The sequence below is a fragment of the Mustela nigripes genome, chromosome 3 (genome assembly GCF_022355385.1).
Source record: "Mustela nigripes isolate SB6536 chromosome 3, MUSNIG.SB6536, whole genome shotgun sequence".
Classification (NCBI taxonomy): Eukaryota; Metazoa; Chordata; class Mammalia; order Carnivora; family Mustelidae; genus Mustela; species Mustela nigripes.
The window spans coordinates 148,034,690-148,054,008 of NC_081559.1; the positions used below are offsets into that span (position 1 = coordinate 148,034,690).

Here is a 19,319-nt window from a genome sequence, read left to right on the forward strand (position 1 = left end):
TCTTTTATTCACGTTGTTTACGATACCTTGAATGAAAGTAACACCTTGCAGTCCTCAAACAAATGATATGAGTGGGGGCATTGTGTGAAACCCTGTGAAGCTGGAACAACTGTGACAAAGAATTTACATTTGGAGAGAACAGCCAGGCTGAGGTAAGTAGTGAGAATTAGCCTGGGAATCGAGTAAAGGAGATGCAAGTCACAGAAAGAAGAAATTGACAGGACATTGCTAATTGAGACGTGGGAGATGAAAAAGAGAAAGGAGTCAAGATAACTCCGTTTTCTTTTGCTGGATTAGTTGATGTCACTAAGAAACAGGCAGCAGTGAGAGGCTAAGAGAACACTACAGGCAGCAAGAAACGGTTTAAGTGTTGCTGAGTAGAAAGTACAGAAGAGGTGATACTGTCATGTCGCTGATGAGCCAAACAAATCAACAGTTGCCTGTGTCACGTACATATATCCTCCTCATTTCTTTTTTTTTTTTTTTAAGATTTTATTTATTTATTTGACAGAGAGAGATCACAAGTAGGCAGAGAGGCAGGCAGAGAGAGAGGAGGAAGCAGGCTCCCTGCTGAGCAGAGAGCCCGATGTGGGACTTGATCCCAGGACCCTGAGATCATGACCTGAGCGGAAGGCAGCGGCTCAACCCACGGAGCCACCCAGGCGCCCAATCCTCCTCATTTCTTTAAGGCAACTTCTTTTGATTGATCCCCTGGCACTGGTCGTGTCTTACAAACAAGCATGTCCAAGTAGATTTCAGTATTTATCTTCCACTTTTTCCCCCTTAGTTCTGCGGGCACAACAAACACACAATATGGCAAGGAATTTCCAGGGAGGTGCAAATAAAATCAGAATTTGAAAAAGGAAAAGATTGCATAAGTGTACATCTCCAAACTCTGAGTTGTTGTGGTTTTTTTTTTTAAGATTTTGTTTATTTATTTATTTATTTATTTGTTAGAGAGAGAGAGAGAGGGAGAGCACGAGCACAGGCAGACCAAGTGGTAGGCAGAGGCAGAGGGAGAAGAAGGCTCCCCGCCAAGCAACGAGTCTGATATGGGGCTCAATCCCAGGATGCTGGGATCATGACCTGAGCTGAAGGCAGCTGCTTAACCAACTGAGCCACCCAGGCGTCCCTGAGATTTTTTTTTATTATTAGTTTCAGAGGTAGAATTTAGTCATCCATCAGTTACATAGAACACACAGTACTCATCACATCATCTCAAACACCATGATTCAGATAAAAATGTCTTTAATATTTGCTTACATTTAACCCATAATCGTATGTTAAGAGACTTACATAAAGGGGCATCTGGTTGGCTCAGTCATTTGAGCATCTGTCTTCGACTCAGGTCATGATCCTGGAGTACCCAAATAGGCCTGTGTTGGTCTCCCTGCTCAGCGGGGTGTCTGGTTCCTCCTCTGCCCTTCACCCCGCTCATGCTCTCTGGTTCTCACTCCTGCTCTCTCATATAAATAAATAAATTTTTTAAAAAAGAAAGAACATACAAAAATGAAGTGACCAATACACACCTATACCAACTGGTTTCCTTAATTATCAATTAAGAAATATTAGAAGTGGAAAGTTTCCTCATTGATTTGCTTTTTACAAAGAAATTAATTTATGAAATAAGAAAACTAACTGGAAGACTTCTAACCTATTTTATAATGAGAAAAATAATTCCCAGGAAGTCTTTTAAGTTTCTTGCTCAAAATGCCACAACTAATCAGAGGCTTCAGAATTGGAGACATTAAGAGGAGGCCTTAAGATCCTAAACTATGACCTGACTCCCTCCTCCGCTGCCACTCACCCCCAAATGTGCTGCTTTTGGTAAACGACGATGAATGTCATGCTGCTTCTCTCTTCGTTACAGAACATTTACCGGAATAAATTACTCAGCCTATATGTAACTAAATACATTATAAATTATTTTACTACTACAACAGCTATAAATAGATATATCAAAACTTCTACAAATTACTGTAAAAACAAGAGAAGTGGATATAGAGAGTGCAAATCAGAATTAGACTAACAGTATTATTATTTTAATGTATCATTTAAATGCTACATTCCCATTCCAAAATGTCTCTCATTACCTTCTGCATTAAGCCAGCTGGAATTTGAATTAGTCCAGATTAGATCTTCATATATTATTTACAGCTTATTATTAGTGCTAAAGTATACACTTTCAGCCAAACAAGTATAACAATTTTGTCAGATTTCTATAAAAGCAAATTTTAAGTGTGTAGCAAATTGTTATATTAAAAATAGTTTTTCATGTTTTTTCATAGACTTGAGTCAAAGGAGCCTTTCCTGTCTGTTGGGTGAGTATATGTCTAAATATTTTAAATCTCAGTTCTTTAATGGACTTTTTAACAAGGTCTTCTGGGATGGTGTTATCAGGCATGTAATTCCATATTCCAAGTCATTCCATATCATTGGATGCGTCATATCTCCAGCAACACTGTTATCTACATTTTATAAAGACTTAACCAAAATGTTCACAAAGCTATTTTGTGACCTTGGAAATTCAGCAAATGAATGCACAGAAAAGCCTGCATCCTCTAAAAAAGTCAAACAAGATATACAGTAATTCCCTATATTCTTGTCATGTACAGATAATGTTCAGATTGGTCTTACAAATTCCTCTGAACCACAGCTTCGTGATAATCTAGTCTGTCTACTCATTTTTTTTTTTACTGTTTTCCTGTTTTCTCTTAATCTACCCTCATGTTTCTTTCTCCTTTTTTCCTAAATCTGTCTTCAAAATCTGTATCTATCTTTTCTCCTTTTCTCCCATTTCACTGTTATTTCTCCTCTCCACCCACACTGATTGCTTCTCTGAACACAAAGCTGAGGAACAGCACACAGATTAAGTAAAGCCAACACTAGCCTCCTCAGGTAGTAATTCGAGTCACAATACGTGTTCTAATAATAATATATTGTTGACAAGAATACACATGTACTGTTTTCAGGCATTTTGCTAATTAAGAGCCAGCAAAGTTGTTTTTACTGGTCTACCAAATAATCCTTTGACTAACATATTAAAATGTCTCATTAGGGGACTTTTACAGGCTCAGCACTATATCTGATGTTGTAAACATTCAAAAAGTGCTAGAAGATATTATAGCTTAAAGACAATCATGTCATAGTTGATGGGGAGCAAAAATCACGTACCGGCAGCCACTATACTCGTGCTTAATGACCAGAAACTTGGGATGGGGTAGGTTTTTAAATGATCACATTAGTTTTCTTTTATTACTTTATTCATAGTCCTTGAATATTTCTGTCACTCCTTGAGCAACATGGTTCCCTTTCCCTTTCTACTCCTCATAAAAGCTTTTGAGAAAGCCAGTTGAATCATGAGAATCAAAATAATTGTTAGGGATGCTAGAGAAAAAGTGGAGTACATGCATTTATTGGAGGATTTAAAAAAAATGAAAGGTCAAGTTGATCTGGTCCAAAAAATCATGAGAGCATGCTTCTTTCCTTCATTGATCATCAGCTCCTATTGTTAAAAATCTTTAAGCCTGAAGAAACCTTTTATTTTGAATGCATATGTGTCCTGCCCTCAAGTCAAGAGAGCTGAAATAGCTTCCCTTCATGCCTCACTTAATGCAGTTTCTCTGCAGCATTTCCTGTTCTCCCAACTTCTTTGAGATGGAATTCATTTTTTTATTTCATACCTCTATTTTACAAAGGCAGACCCTAAGTAATCTTTGTGGGTTTTTTTTTTCATTCATATGTGGAATTTTCTTTTAAATTAAATTTATTTATTTTCAGCATAACAATATTCATTATTTTTTCACCACACTCAGTGCTCCATGCAATCCGTGCCCTCTATAATACCCACCACCTGGTACCCCAACCTCCCACCCACCCGTCAATTCAAACCCCTCAGATTGTTTTTCAGAGTTCATAGTCTCTCAGTAATCTTTGTTTCAAACATATCGGGAGTTTAAAACTCTGTATTAGAGCCCTGAAAAAAAAGTTTCCACCGAAAAAATGACCTATAACTCAAAAATACCCACAATGGAAAAATTGGCATGGCAGTAGGAAGAGGGTGCTGTTCCTTAGATGGGTCTTAAAAGTAAAGTGGGGTAAAACATGCCACCCAAATGGTTTTGTGGACTGGATAATTTATTTTTTTAAAAGATTTTATTTATTTATTTGACAGACAGATCACAAGTAGGCAGAGTGACAGAGAGAGAGGAAGGAAGCAGGCTCCCTGCTGAGCAGAGAGCCGGATGCGGGGCTTGATCCCAGGTCCCTGGAATCATGACCTGAGCTAAAGGCAAAGGATTAACCCCCTGAGCCACCCAGGTGCCCCTGGACTGGAAAATTTAATATTATATATATATATATATATATATATATATATATATATAACTTTCCAAGAAAGTTATTTTAAATAAAATTGTATACTTTGGATACTTCACCTCTTAGTGAAGAGGATAGGATGATTGTGAACATAGTGGACACATATGAGACTACCAGGCAAATGTAGTCTAATAGAGTACCATTATTCAAATTTGTGACTTTCAATCTGTCACTTATCAAAAGGAATTAATGCATGGTCTATGGTCTTTGGTATGAGTTGACCTGTAAGTCCATAACATTGAGTTTTTCTAGGACCCTGAATAGCTCACATTAATTTTAATTCTATGTATAATAAAAAGCATATTAATGAATAGATCTGCACTAAATATTGCATACTTCAGTCCATTGCCTGTCAGTGTCCTAAAGCACTTAATATGTACTTCTGGAAATTGCTTTTCCTTTTGTAGTGTCTGACACTTAAAAGCCATGTTGTATTGGTTTAGGTGAATACTTGAACCCCCAAGTTTTGGGTTCTTACTTGTGATATGGAGATTAAATAAGATAATTCAGATCAAGTAGGTAGCACTGTTTTGGGCATATAATTGTTCATAAATGTTAGCTTCTATTACAGATGTGGAAGGTATACTCATTTATAATACTCCAAAGAATCAGAGAGCTCTGAAGGAGTTTGGAGAATAAAACTCCACTTTAACAGGGGATTCATCGACTTACATGTAGAAACAAAAAATGTTTTTATAATGGAGAGGAAAAAAAACAAAAATTGTGAATGGAATAAGCTATTAAACAAGATGAGTATAGATAATTGTTTTTAATTTTTATGATAAAAACTAATAATTGTCATTTAAATTTTTAAATGGAAAGAAATAGTGATATGCTTAAAATGTGTATCTCTTCTTAACATAAATTAGGGGGCAAAATTCTTCTTTTCCTAAATGTGATATAATCATTAATTTTGAAATAAAAATTTTAAATGTCATAGCATAAATTCAATCTGAATATGCCAATGGAAAAAATTGTCAAAGTTGTAATACAGGAAATATTTGCTTATGGAAAAAGATAATGGAATTGTGAAAGGAAGTTAAGTGAAATCTCAGATCTCAGACCTTCAACTTAAGTATGATATGAGAGGAGCTTTCATTCACATGCACTGGCAAATGATTAATAAAATAATTGTCATTAGGAAAAAAAATACTTTAGCCCAGAGTGAGGCAAGAAGGTTCATCCCAGGTTCTGATTCTGTTTACCCAGGGTAGGACAATTAATGCAGTTTCCCAAGGCTGTCAAGCCAAGCCTGGAAACCACTGTCTACATCATGGTTGTGTCCTCCATTGCTCTGTCTCCTACAGACATACACAGATTATTCTTACAGACATCTACGGTCTCTGGAACTTTTTAAGAAAATCTTTGAAATATAACTTTCCTCAGTCTTTCCCTGTTTGGGGTTCAGTATGGTGGAGGTAAATACATTGATCTAGAACTGTCTTGGAATTCATCCATCGGAGACCAGGATAACATGTATAGAGACCAGATAGTATGCCATGGAAGCTTCCGTGATGCACAAGGAGCACACTACCTATGCTCTGGTGCATCAAAACTCATTCTGATGTTGTCCCAGACCTAAGGCTGAAAATTTATTCAATTTTAAATTGTTAACAATATAATTTAAATATTTAATAAATAATCGTTACTTCATGTTGATTAAAATGTTATATTATAAATATGTGTATATAATATGTGCATTGCATTTATTATAAATATATACCAAAATATTTATATTATACATAAAATACATTCAAACAATAGACTTAAAAATTAAAATTCTTCCCCATCTCACTCACCCAACAGTAAAAGACATCAGTTAAGCAAACTTGTTTTTTAGTGTGGAGCTTAGGTTTGAGTGCTACAAGAATACTAAGCCCATGATATGCTACTCAGCCTCGAAATGTTCCATTTTAGAGTGATTAAGAAAACTCTTCTGGCAAATGTTTCCTTTTATGTCGCATCAGATAGATTCTGATTTTGGAAATAAGCTGGGAGAAAATAGGCATCAAGTTTGCATTTAGGAAAGTGAAGAAGAAGCAAGTGATCATCTCAATTAAGATTCTAAGATATAAATCTTAGTTTAAAACCAGTCTTGCCTTGAAAAAGCTTTTACAGCTTTTTAATGAAAAATACAGATGAGGAAAGGGAAGCTCGTGTTCATTTGATGTTTAAGATTCACAGTGTAAAAGGGCATGTCAAGACGATGCCTGAGTTCTCTTCAAGTACAAGTTACTGTTGACACTTTGCAGACACTGAGCCATTTTAAAAATATACTCAGGGCACTAAATGAAATTTTCCATGTGAATTATTTTTTCTTACCTCTTCAGCATGAAGCTGACCTTTTAAAAGAAGCCTTTAATATGAATCTGCTGTATTTTGGAATTGAAATTTTGGTACACATCAATATTTCAGCTGATGAATTTTTGCATGAGTAGCTTTGTTATGAGGATTATTTATTGAACGGGTAAAAAAAATGTTCAGACTTCTTTCACTGTATTAGGATAATACAATAAATAATAAACAACTCTGGGGTGCCTGGGTAACTTAGTTAAGCACCTGACTTTCTTGATTTCCATTCAGATCAGGATCTTAGAGTTGGGCAGAGGAGGGATGGAAGCCTGAGTTGGGCTCCGAGTTCAGCAGGGGGTCTGCCTGAGTTTCTCTCTCTCTCCTCCCTCTGCCCCTCTCTTTGCTCTCTCTCTAAAATAAACAAACAAATAAATAAACTCCGATATTTTAAAGTGAAATTGATAAAGCTCGGAATTATTATTCCCTCGAGTTTGTCTGAGAGGTATTCAAAACACACCAAGGATAAAAATAGCTAAATTACTATATTTATCTCCACGGAGGCTCAGTGAGTGAGCTAATCATGACCCAGTCAAGCCTACATCTTCTGTATCCCCTGAGAGGTAGTGGACCCATTCTAAGTCTAAACAAGAGGCAATGAACATTGCCAGGACAGCAAAGCTCGCCTTACATCTAAAATTGATCCTCATATAATTGCTAGTAACTATATATTTAAAAATAATTTTGCTTGGGGGAGATTTTCCCCCTTTTATTTCCAGTCTTGGAACTGAATTTGCATATTCAATATACTTCTGCTGTTACTATGAAGATGTTATTGAATCTTGACACTCTTATTAGGTCCAAATTTATACTGTTCTACTTTTGTCCAGGTTTTGTGTGAGTCCTTCTATTTACTAACAGATGCTATACATTGTTATATTGTTAACTACCTATTTTAAGAGCTTAAGTTTTTTTTTTTATTAATTTAATTTTTTATTTGAGAAAGAGACAGAGAGACCACAAGCAGGGGCATGGGGGGCTGGGCAGAGGGAGAAGCAAGCTCCCGCTAAGCAGGCAGCCGGATGCGGGGTTCAACCCCAGGACCCTGAGATCAAGGCCTGAGCCGAAGGCAGACGCTTAAGCAACTGAGCCACCCAGGAGATCCTAAGAGCATAAACTCTGTAATTTGATTTCCTTGGTTTGAATTCCATTTTGTTACTTCCTAGCTAGGTGCCTTGAGCAATTTGTTTAACTCTTCTGAGCCTTATCTCCTCACCTGAGGTAAAAACTTACTCTTAGGGCTGTTTTGAATGAGATAATATTGCAAGGAGATTAGAACAGTGTCTGACACAATAAACAGGAAATAAATACCAACTATTATCAATATACTATGCAACAATTAAGTTATATTAATAGTTTTTTCATAAGGAGTAAGTGCCACCGAATGATAGAAATGTCAACTAATTAAATCCCAAATACCTGAATATCCAATTTCTGGTAATGCAGTTGAATTCCAGGAATAGAGTTCAAAAGAGTGAAGTCAGCACAGGAATGAAGGCCTGCCTTACTCGGGAGATCTTTGAGGAAGATAGACAGAAAGAGTAAAATAGCATTAAGACAGGAAGACAATTCCAGAAGGTACTTTGATCTATAGAAATATCACATACAATATTAAAAACTTGAATAATAGAAGCATGAAAAAAGCAAAGCAATACCAGTTTAAGGATGGTTTCAGTTGAGCATCAAAACATAAGACAATTATATGACTGCTGTAAAATCATTTAGGAATTAAGAGGTTATCTTAATTTAAGAACTGAGAAGTTGAAGAAAATGGCCAGATTATCAGGAAATTTTTCTAGACAAAAAGTAGGACCTGAGTTAATCCTCAAGGTGAGGTTAAAAATTCAAGAGAGGGAAGAAGTTGAGCTCCTTTTTCATTCTATGGATTCAGAGGAGTCATTGGATTATTGTATGTTTGCTTGTCTATTTTGTTTTTAACTGAAGAGTGTTGTTATCCAAGGTGAGGTCATAGTAGAGCCATTTAGAAAGCTGCTGCAATAGTCCAGGCATGACTTGAAAAGACCCATGACTTGAGCAGAATGAAATCACCTCACACCTGTTACAATGGTTATTATCAAAAAGATCAAAGCTAATAAATGCTGGTGATGATGTGGAGAAAAGGGAACCTTGTGCACTGTTGGGGAGAATGTAAATTGGTGCAGCTACCACAGAAAACAGTGTGGCAGTTCCTCCAAAAAATAAAAATAGAACTACCATATAATTCAGCAATTCACTTTTCCGAGTATTTATCCAAAGGAAATGAAAACACTAACTTGAAAAGATACCTGTGTCCCCATGTTCATAGTAGCATTATTTACCATAGCCAAGACAACCTAAGTGTCCATTAACAGATGAATAGATAGAGAAAATGTTATATATATGAAATATTATTTAGTGCCATATAATAGAATATTGTCAAGCCTTTAAAAAGAAGGAAATCTGGCCATTTGTGACAGCATGGGTGAACCTAGAGGACATAATGCTAAGTGAAATAAGTCAGATGCCTGACGTAGAAAGACAAATACTGCATGATCTCACTTATGGGTGGAAGAAACAGGGAGTAGAATGGTGGTTGCCAGGGCGTGGGAGAATTAAGGAGGCAAAGTTTTCAGTTACATAGAATGAGTAAGTTCTGGGAATCAGAACATGACGACTATAGTTAATAGTATCATGTATACTTGAAATTTGCTTTAAAAAGTAAATATTAGGCGTTATCAAAAGAAAGTAACTATGTGAGGAGATGGATATGTTAATTAGCTTCCATTAAGGCAGTCATTTCACAGTGTGTATGTATGTCAAAAAGTCATGTTGCAGAATTTAAACACATACAGTTTTCATTTACTAAGGTCTGTAAAGAAAAAACAAATGGAAGGAAGATCCTGATGAAAATAACATTTTTTGGAGAATATTAGCATCAGAATCAGTGAGTGATGGAGGGATGCCTTAGAGGTTTCTCAGCTGGACTTTGTGGGATCATGGTAAGAGTATGACCAGCTAAAATCAGAACTAAGGGAAGGTTAACAAGAAACTGTCCCTGAGCTCTTAAATATGCCCATCTGACATCCTGAAGCCGCTCATGGCCAACTCAATGGCTATCTCTTGATAGCGTGGCTTCAGTTTTTCTGTGAGTCTCCAGGGAAAAAGGAATAAAGGGATAAAGCCAATTTTACTCTTCTAAAAATCTATTTTTTTTATTTGTTTAGACTGAGACAGTGCTACCACGAAATTAATGATTCCTTTAGCAACTGCACTTGTTTCATTTTTTCCCAAGGCCCTCCAGGATGCTTCTCTGGAAAGAACACAAAGTTTCCACAGCGCTATTTTTGTAATCTAAAGCAGTTGTGCTCTCAGGCCTGATGCTACAACTGTAATTTTAATTTATCAACCTGCCACTCAGGGAAATGCTGTAAAAACATTTGAAAGCTTAAACCCATTATTTATTTCTGCACCTGTCAATGCCACTCTTCTGTACTTGTCAAAACCATTTAAACTGCACTATGATGGCATATACAATATCACCGATAAATTGGGTCATCAATCATGTATATATATATTTTGACAGTGGTGTCTTGAATGCATAGGTTCCAGAATGCATTTTTAAGGAGCAATAATTCATTACTCTCCAATAATAAAATAGAGTAGAGTCATCAAAAACAGTCTTCCTCAGTCCTTACCATTTAAAAATGTCTTAGGCAGCAGAGAGACTCATGGTGACTGAAATGACTTTTATTTCTTCAGTGAAATGTTCTCCTCGGGGAAAAGAAAGTAATTGCAGATTATAGCAGGCAGGAGTATAGTGTTACTTAGAGGGAAGAAAATACATAGGATCATTAAATAGATTTATTTAAGTTCTGCTTATAAAGAAAGCACTGGTGCAGGACTTTAGAGCTGATGATATTTCAAAAGAGTGTTATCAGCACTTCCACCACTGTCTAATTCATTCATATAATAAAGTGTCACATTAAGCCAAATGTCACAGTTCATATCAGTTTTACTTTGAGAATTGGTATTATTATATATCCTAGGCAACCTCTCCCCCAGACTTTATATGAGATCTTTGATCATAATAAATCAAGGTATTTAAAAGTCAATCTATCATTTGATATCTATTTATATAGAAAGAGAGTGAGAGAGAGAGAAATTCAACTATTAAACCCATTCAACTCATTAACAAATCTGATGTCATACAGGTTATATGTATATTTAAGATAAGAATGCTGTTAAAAATATAACTTAAATAATATTGGTTAAATAATCATACTGCAGCCTCTAAACTCTTAGTCATAGCAATTCTTACTATTTAATTATTCTAAAAAGGCAATGCCTAATGAGAAGTCCTTTAAAATCTACAAGGATTTATGATCATTTCATATCATACAATTTTAAATTAGCCAAACTAATTTGTAGACATCAAATACTCATACATGAGAAAATAAACTTGTCATACATAAAATCTCACTCATGAGAAGATCTAATCCTATATGATGTTACAGAATCAAATTTAAAACAATCAAAACTCTGATAGGTATATTAACTTACACAAATACCACTGTTTCCTTAATACCACAAGCACTGTTTTTGAGGAACGTGAGATTTTAAAGTATCCAGCTGAATTGAAAGGGTGAGCATATAGTCTGTCCAATAAAAGATAAGTGTATTTGGCTATGCATATGAATAAAACAGAAATGGTGGCTCTGATTATTTAGATGTTATATGTAGAAATTCTACAAGAAGAGAGCATTGAATACAGTTGGAAATAAGACCTCAGTTTCATATACTTTTAAAATCTGTCCTGAAAACACTCACTAGAAATAAATGTTCAAAATAATAAATGCTTGATTTCACTCAGTTAAAATAAACCCACCTTCAAGGAAATAAAACTAATTAACTTTACTTGAAGATAATAAAATCCTTTTCCCAGGCGCCTGGTTGGCTCAAGTCAGTTAAGCATCTGACTCTTGGTTTCAGCTCAGATCATGATCTCAGGGTTGTGAGATCAGGCCCTGTGTCTGGCTTCACACTCAGCACAGAGTCTGCTTGAGATTCTCTCTCCTTTCCCTCTATTCCTCTTGCTCTTGCTCCCTGTCTCTCTCTCAACTAAATAAATCAATCTTAAGAGAAAAAAAAAAACGCATTTATTTTTCCTATTTTTAAATATACCTAAAAGGTTTTCCAATGGAATTGTACTTGCTTTATCTAAATAATTTCTTGGCAGGATTAGCCCTTCCTAAAGGATTCAAAGTATTGATTAGCCTTTATTTTCCATAGTTCAATGAATCTATACTGATTCTTAGTAGAGAAAATAGGTATTATAATTATTTCAATACTGGAAAACTAAGACACAGAGATGTGATGTAATCTCCATAAAGACACACAGCATATTAGTAGTCATTTTGGAATGGAGTCCAGCCTCGGGCTTTTACTTAAAGAGCTGTCAATTTCATTCACACTTTCATTCTGCCTTCTAAGTTTCATATTCATCTGAATCATCATGCACATCCACATAATAACTTCATTATTCAGGAAAATAATATGTACATAAAAAGAGGCAGTGTGAATCCCAGATTTGCATTATGAAAAATGCTGGCAAAAGTTTTAAAGCCTCACTTCCCAATTAAATTCTGTTCATCCAGCCAAGAATGACTGATCTTTTTTTCATCAATCTTAAAATGTGACCTTTTCAACACCCTTAATGACATTTTCAAAGTACAGAATAGTTTTGATTCAAAAGATTCCCTACTTAATTTTCCAGAACAAATCAGTTATCACAGTATAATCGATAGCTACCCAATATTAGCAAAAGCCAGGCTTCGCTTAACACTTTTGGAGCTTATCAGGGGGAAAAATGCATTGAAGATCTGTATTTTGGCATGCCGACTAAAATAGGTATTAAAATGAAAAATCAACCCCCAAATGTTTCATGTTTTTAGAAAAATTATTTCGTTGGTAAAATTTTAATTAGATCACATTCAGAATTTACCATTAGAACCTGCAGGCCATGTTCAACTTCAAAATAAATAACAGTGCCTCTGGTTTAACTCAACAGTAGACTACCCTTAACTGTAACTTCCTCTTACCTTCAAAGAAAAGCATAAAAAAAGATGAAACACTTGATAAGACATTTCTCCCAGATCTTGTTATTGTATCACACAAGTGGTATTTCAATGAAGTAGATGTTATAGCCCAACTGGATACTAAAAATCTTGAAAGCCTTTTAAAAAGTGAGGCTCTCTAGGGGTGCCTGGGTGGCTCAATGGGTTAAAGCCTCTGCTTTCCGCTCAGACCATGATCCCAGGGTCATGGGATCAAGCCCCATCGTGCTCTCTGCTCTGCAGGGAGCCTGATTCCACCTCTCTCTCTGCATGCCTCTCTGCCTACTTGTGATCTCTCTCTCTGTCAAATAAATAAATAAAATCTTAATAAAAAAAATAAAAAATAAATAAAAAGTGAGGCTCTCTAAAGAAGTTATTTTTAAAACATGTTTCTTAATCATGGGCCTTTGATTATCAACACCAACTTCAGGAGGCCCATGACATGCTGACTCCTCCAGGTTCCCATGTTAGACCACCAAATCAAAGACTAGGGGGCTTCCCAATGAATGAAAGCATTCATTCCTAATTTTCTTCAGTTACCAGTTTTTAGTTAGAAGCTCATAATAAAAACTTTGATAGCATCGCTGCCCTTTTTACGATGAACAACTGTCTAATTTCATTAAGTGCATTGATTCATTATTTGAAGGACGCTCTAAATGTGTGTGTGCAAAAGATTATGTGATAACAATGTTAGCTGCTGTTTGAAAACCAGCCTACTAGACAGAAATAGTTTGCCGTTACTGTGACTGAATATTGAACTTTCCTTCTATATTACAAAGATCACAACATCAAACTATCATTGTTGGGGAATTTAGTAAAGTAAAACTTTACTGTTCACTATGGCAGATGAAGGGTGGCATCAAATTATTTAGACTTAATTGTTCAATATATTTAAAACATTCTGCAATTCACGTTCTTTTTGAGGACATTGCTAATTGCCTAACGTTTAAACGTTCAAAGTACAAACCAGAGATTAAAAAACAAGAAGTGGGGGCACCTGGGTGGCTCAGTGGGTTAAGCTTCTGCCTTCAGCTCAAGTCATGATCTCAGGGTCCTGGGATTGAGCCCCACATCAGGCTCTCTGCTTAGCAGGGAGCCTGCTTTCCCCCAACCCTTCCCTGCTTACCTTTCTGCCTACTTGTGATCTCTCTGTCAAATAAATAAATAAAATCTTTAAAACAAACAAACAAAACAAAACCAAGAAGTAGATTTTATGATTCCATTTCATTCTAATCAAGATCCAGGATCTTTTTTCTTTATTTCTGAATATCAATTTAATTATATTTGGATGAGAATTAATTTATTCAGTACAAAATTCTTCTCGAATCATATTGCTAGGTGTAAAGCAAGGTACAAAGATGGACTAGAGCAGTGTTTCTCATAGTGGATTCACTAAAACGGTCAGTCTGTGAACTCTTTTTTTACCAGGGTGAGGACAGAAGTACAAAAAGGAAGAGAAAGCATTTAAAAACTTTGCATTTTTATGCCACTTTGACATCTAAGTATACAATTTGGTGTTATATGAAATTATCAGTCAGTGATGAACAGGAAATTTTTAAAATAAAAAGCTAGTCCTTCGCTACAGTAATTGAGAAGTTATAGACAAGTCTAAGTCTTTGCCGTTAAGGACCTTACCGTCTACGAAGAGGATAAAAACGAAGAAGCTGGTATCTAATATAAGGCATGACTTGGAAGCTCTAATCTGCTAAAGAAGATAAAATAAAAACAAGCAAATATTTGTGATGTGGGGCATTACTTGATAATTCTTGAAGGACAAGTTATAAACGAAAAGTCATGATAGGACCCAGGCAGGTTCAGTTTCTATTGAAGATAACTAGTAGTACTATTTGGCTGCACCAAACGTATCTGAGAAGTGACACTGAACGACATCCTGGCAAATTAACCAGTCGCCACATCATGGGAGACTGAAAACCCTTGTGCTCAAGCTTTTTTCAGCTCCCCTCATCCCTTTCCCCCTCTGCTGCCTCCTCTTCCCTCTCCTGCCCTCTCCCTGGTGCTTTCTCCCTCTCCTCTCCTTTCCTCTTCCTTCCCCTCTCTTCTCCTCTCCCTCCTCCCAATCTCCTACTCTCTTGCTTTCTCCCCTCTTTCGACCTCCCCCCTTCTCCTCCCTTTTCTGTTTCTCTTCCTGTTTCTTCATTTAAAAAAAAAAAAAAAAGGCATGCCTTCAAGAAGGAGCTTATGTCCTCGTGTCTGGTCTTCAGCTACTCCCTTTGCTTTGCAAGAGATTCCACCATGAGGAGGAAAGTTAGTTTATGTGAAATGTTCTCTGAGTGCCAGAAATCGCATTAATTCCTAACACTCCAACCCAGCTCTTCACAGTTGGGGGGAGAGGGGGGGGATCATCTTGTCACTATATCATAATGTCCTATGGGAAAATTAGGGCAACCCCACAATGCCATTATTTTCAACATTGGACCAGAATGAGATTTCTCTTTAACAACGACTTAGCAGTTTATCATCTCAGAAAACTGGCCATCCAGAAGATCTGGAGATACTGACATTTTACAGTCCCAGGAAACCCTTAAGCCCCTGCCAATCACACCCCAGCGAGACCCTCTGGTCAACAAGCCCTGCATATGTGTGCACACGTGCACACACTCACGCGCATGTGCGCACGCATACACACACACACACACACACACACACAACTTCCAGTCAGGTTTTTAGTACCATGCTCTGAATTATGACCTACCAGCAAAGGATCACCAGATATTTGAGAAAATACTCTAACACAAAGGGAAAAAAAAAAAACCCAGATAATATCAGAACTCCACAGTAGGGGAAATATATAAGGAGTATAAAACTAAACTAAACAAACAAGCAAAAAATAACCCTAGAACCTCTTAAAAACCTATAATCAATATCCCTAGAGATAGGAAAATATATCTATAGAAAAATTGCATTATTATAAAGGAACATATGGAAAACAAAAAAATATTCTTAGAAATTAAAAGCAAATGAACGTTTGGAATTCAAACTTAAAAGAGCACAAAAACAGAGGTGGAAAATAGTTAAGAAAAGATTTTTTAAAAATTTGAGGCTTACTCCCAGAGATCAGTACATAGTAATAATTGTTTCACAAGGAGAAAACAGAGGACATTATCGAATAAGTAATGAAAGGAAGTGTCCTAATACTGAAACATACGTTGCCCATAGGAGGATGCTCAGCACAGTGAATGAAAGTTGGAGCACACTTAGGCAGATTAATTGCTATAGATAAGAAGATCTTAAACGAGGCACGTGGGTGACTCAGGCGGTTAAGTGGCTGCCCTTGGCTCAGGTAATGATCCCTGGGTCCTGGGATCGAGTCCCACAGGCTCCCTGCTCAGCTGGGGAGACTGCTTCTCCTTCTCCTTTTGCCTCTCTCCCTGCTCATATGCTCCCTTCCTCCCTCCCTCTCTCTCAAATAAATAAATAAAATCTTTAAAAAAAAGGAAGAAGAAGAAGAACCTTCAAGCAGAGGAATAAAAGCCACATACAAAGACTCAGAATCAGAATGTCATCACATTTTTCAACATTAGGAACTTGCAGACAAGGCAGTAATGTCCTCTAAGTTCTGAGAGAAAGTGATATCCAACCAGATTGTCAGTCTTACCAAACACAATATCAGTCAAGCATGAAGATAGGAAAAGATCCAGTCCATTCTTGTATTTCTGTGGTAGTTCTAGTCTGTCACGTCACTGCAGCCACTGCATTAGCAAATACTGAACCACTGGTCCTAGGGAAAATATAGGATTAGCTTCCCATGAGGCACCCATTACAACATTTTTGTTAACCAATTAATACATAACCCTGCTGAGTGTGTTTCTGTGTAAAGACAGTTTATTTCATATATATTGTTGATGCATTAACATTGAATTCATGACCAACAGCACTATAATGCTTTCTGAGGGACGGTTATGTAGCACATATATTTTCTCCCTAAGACACATCACAGCCTGTTGTGCTTGGGAACACTTACCAGCACCTCAGCTCTCTGTTTAGGGGCCATTGCAGACAGAAAAATCACCAATGAAAAACACAGAAATGTAAAAAAAAAGGCAGCACTAAGTAGACCATGAAAAGTATATTTATTTGCAGTGTCAGATCTGGACAAAGAAGACAGCACATCACCTCAGTCTCAGTGGGGAATGCGCTGCCTCGGCAACTCAAACTTTTGCCATTCTGTGCATGTCTGTGAGTGACCATGAAAGCACGGCAAGTATTGATCTGGAGGTTTACAGGTAATCTTAGCAAATTCACAAATACAGAATACACAAATAATAAGAATCAGCTATTTTCAGAAATCTAAGGATTAACCAGTCCTTTCTAAGAAATCTACTGATGCTTGTTTCACCAAAAGCATTGAATAAACCAGCAAATAAACCAATAAATAAATAAATAGGTCTAACACAAGAAAGAAAAAAGTCCCCAAGTCACTGGTGAAAAGAAGTGCCAGGATGGTCACTTTGTAGCAGACCCAGAGAGGACTCATCTGGATTATAACAGGATATGGAGAGCTCTAGGAAGAATGAAAAAGATGAAGCCATTCTCAAGGCCAAGTAAACAACAACTTGTACAAAAAGGAAATGTAATGATAGTATACGGCTCAACTGTAAGTAGTATTTATGTAGTCATAATAACTTAAACACTGAATATTGACTTAAGACAGAAAAGCACTAATGAGAAAAAAAGCATGGAAGCTTATGAAAATTTCTTCACTACAAGTAAGCCCAGCCATACCGTGAGGGCTCAGAGAGAACTCATTCCTCTGAGTAGGATTTAATTCTACTCAAAATGAATATGTGGTTAAAAGGTACACACTTCCAGGTATAAGATTAGTAAATCCCAGGGATGTAATGTACAGCATAGTGATTATACTTAATCGTATGCTATTGTATATTTGAAAGCTGCTAAGAGAGTAGATTTTAAAAGTTCTTATCACAAAGGAAAGAAATTTTGTAACTATGTGTGGTGATGGATGTTAACTAAACTTATTCTGGTAATCATTTCATAAAATATCAAATCCTTATTCTGTACACCTAAAACTGGTAAAATGTTACATGACAATTTTATCTAAAAACAAAGGATTTAATTCTAGAAACTGAAGAATATTTTTTTTTAAGATTTTTATTTATTTGACAGAGAGAGAGAAATCACAAGTAGGCAGAGAGGCAGGCAGAGAGAGGGGAGAAAGCAGGTTCCCTGCGGAGCAGAGAGCCCGACGCAGGGCTCGATCCCACGACCCCGGGATCATGACCCGAGCTGAAGGCAGAGGCTTTAACCCACTGAGCCACCCAGGTGCCCCAAGAATATTTTTTTTAAATGTCTGTTAACTTAGTTTAATAATGTTCAGAAGGCAAGTGCCTATAAGAAACATCTGTAGGTTGTAGTCTCAGTCTGCTACTTCTCCGCCATCTTGACTCCTCCCTCCATCTGTAGGTTGTAATAAGAAGAGACTAATCTAGAAAATAACAGTTGATTCTTTAACTAAACTCCAGAGTCAATATAATGCTTCTTATGAAAAAGTAAATGGCACATTTGATACTACACTGGGGAAAAAGCCCCAGTAAGTGACATTAGGGAAAAAAACTTGACAAATATTCCCTGAGTAAAGAGGAAAGTGGCAAAATAAGATCAAGAGAAAAAAATGGATGAAAGTTCATAGAGTTTAATCTGTAAATAATAGGTATTGCCACAAGGAACAATTTTATAGAACATGAGTCAACAATGAAAGATAAAACATAATTCACTGATTTTTAAATGAGATTTTTACAACTTGAAAGTAAAGAAAGCTCTTGGTATCTACGCTGAAAAAGAAAAGCTAACTTTAAGAGAAAAACTAAAGTTGGACTGTTTTCTTTCCAATATGTACTACTGGGAAGACAATAACAGAGGTATTTTTGAGGGAAAAGATTGTAACAAGAATCCTGTGTTCAACTACATCATCTTTCATTTGTGAGGATAACAGGGAGACATCAAGAGAAAATATGTTTTACCATGTACCGAACCCAGAAAAAATTTTCTAAATGTGGCTATTAACCCTGTTTTGATTCTGGACTCCCACATCATAAGGCTCAACTTAATTTATGAAAATATGTTTAATAACTATTTAGCCATTTTCTTTAACTGAAGAGTTCTTAAGGGGGACAAAATGATTTTTGACAAAGACTATCAGAAAAATGATAGTGGTGGAAAAATCTGATAATATTTCTAGAGTTTATCTAGAGATGAGGATATTATAAACAAAATTTTGAAGAATAGTAATTATGAAGGAGATTATCTCTTCTACAAATGTGTCATTTAGGGATAAGAACTGGCAATTCAGTGAGGATAAAATACAGACTACAACAATAAACCATGTATATATATGAAGGTACACATGAACGTAGTAATTGATGGAGTGTAAACCAAGTCAATGAGGAGTGGAAGAATCATTCAATATTCCTTATTGTTTTGGGCGCATATCTATTTAAGTAGTTCTCTTCTTACTATTTTATT

At 36.3% G+C, this 19,319-nt stretch overlaps 1 protein-coding gene across 15 annotated transcripts in view; it reads left to right on the plus strand.

The window, feature by feature from the left end:
• RALYL (RALY RNA binding protein like) overlaps positions 1 to 19,319 on the plus strand; it is a 691,697-nt gene that overhangs the window by 577,938 nt on the left and 94,440 nt on the right. For 14 of the 15 annotated variants that reach the window (XM_059394797.1, XM_059394795.1, XM_059394793.1 and 11 more), the window contains one exon: positions 2,289 to 2,321. The exons of the other annotated variant lie outside the window; for it this stretch is intronic. In XM_059394797.1, the coding sequence (XP_059250780.1) occupies positions 2,289 to 2,321 (33 nt within the window). The remainder of the gene's footprint in view (positions 1 to 2,288; positions 2,322 to 19,319) is intronic. 15 annotated transcript variants of the gene reach the window in all.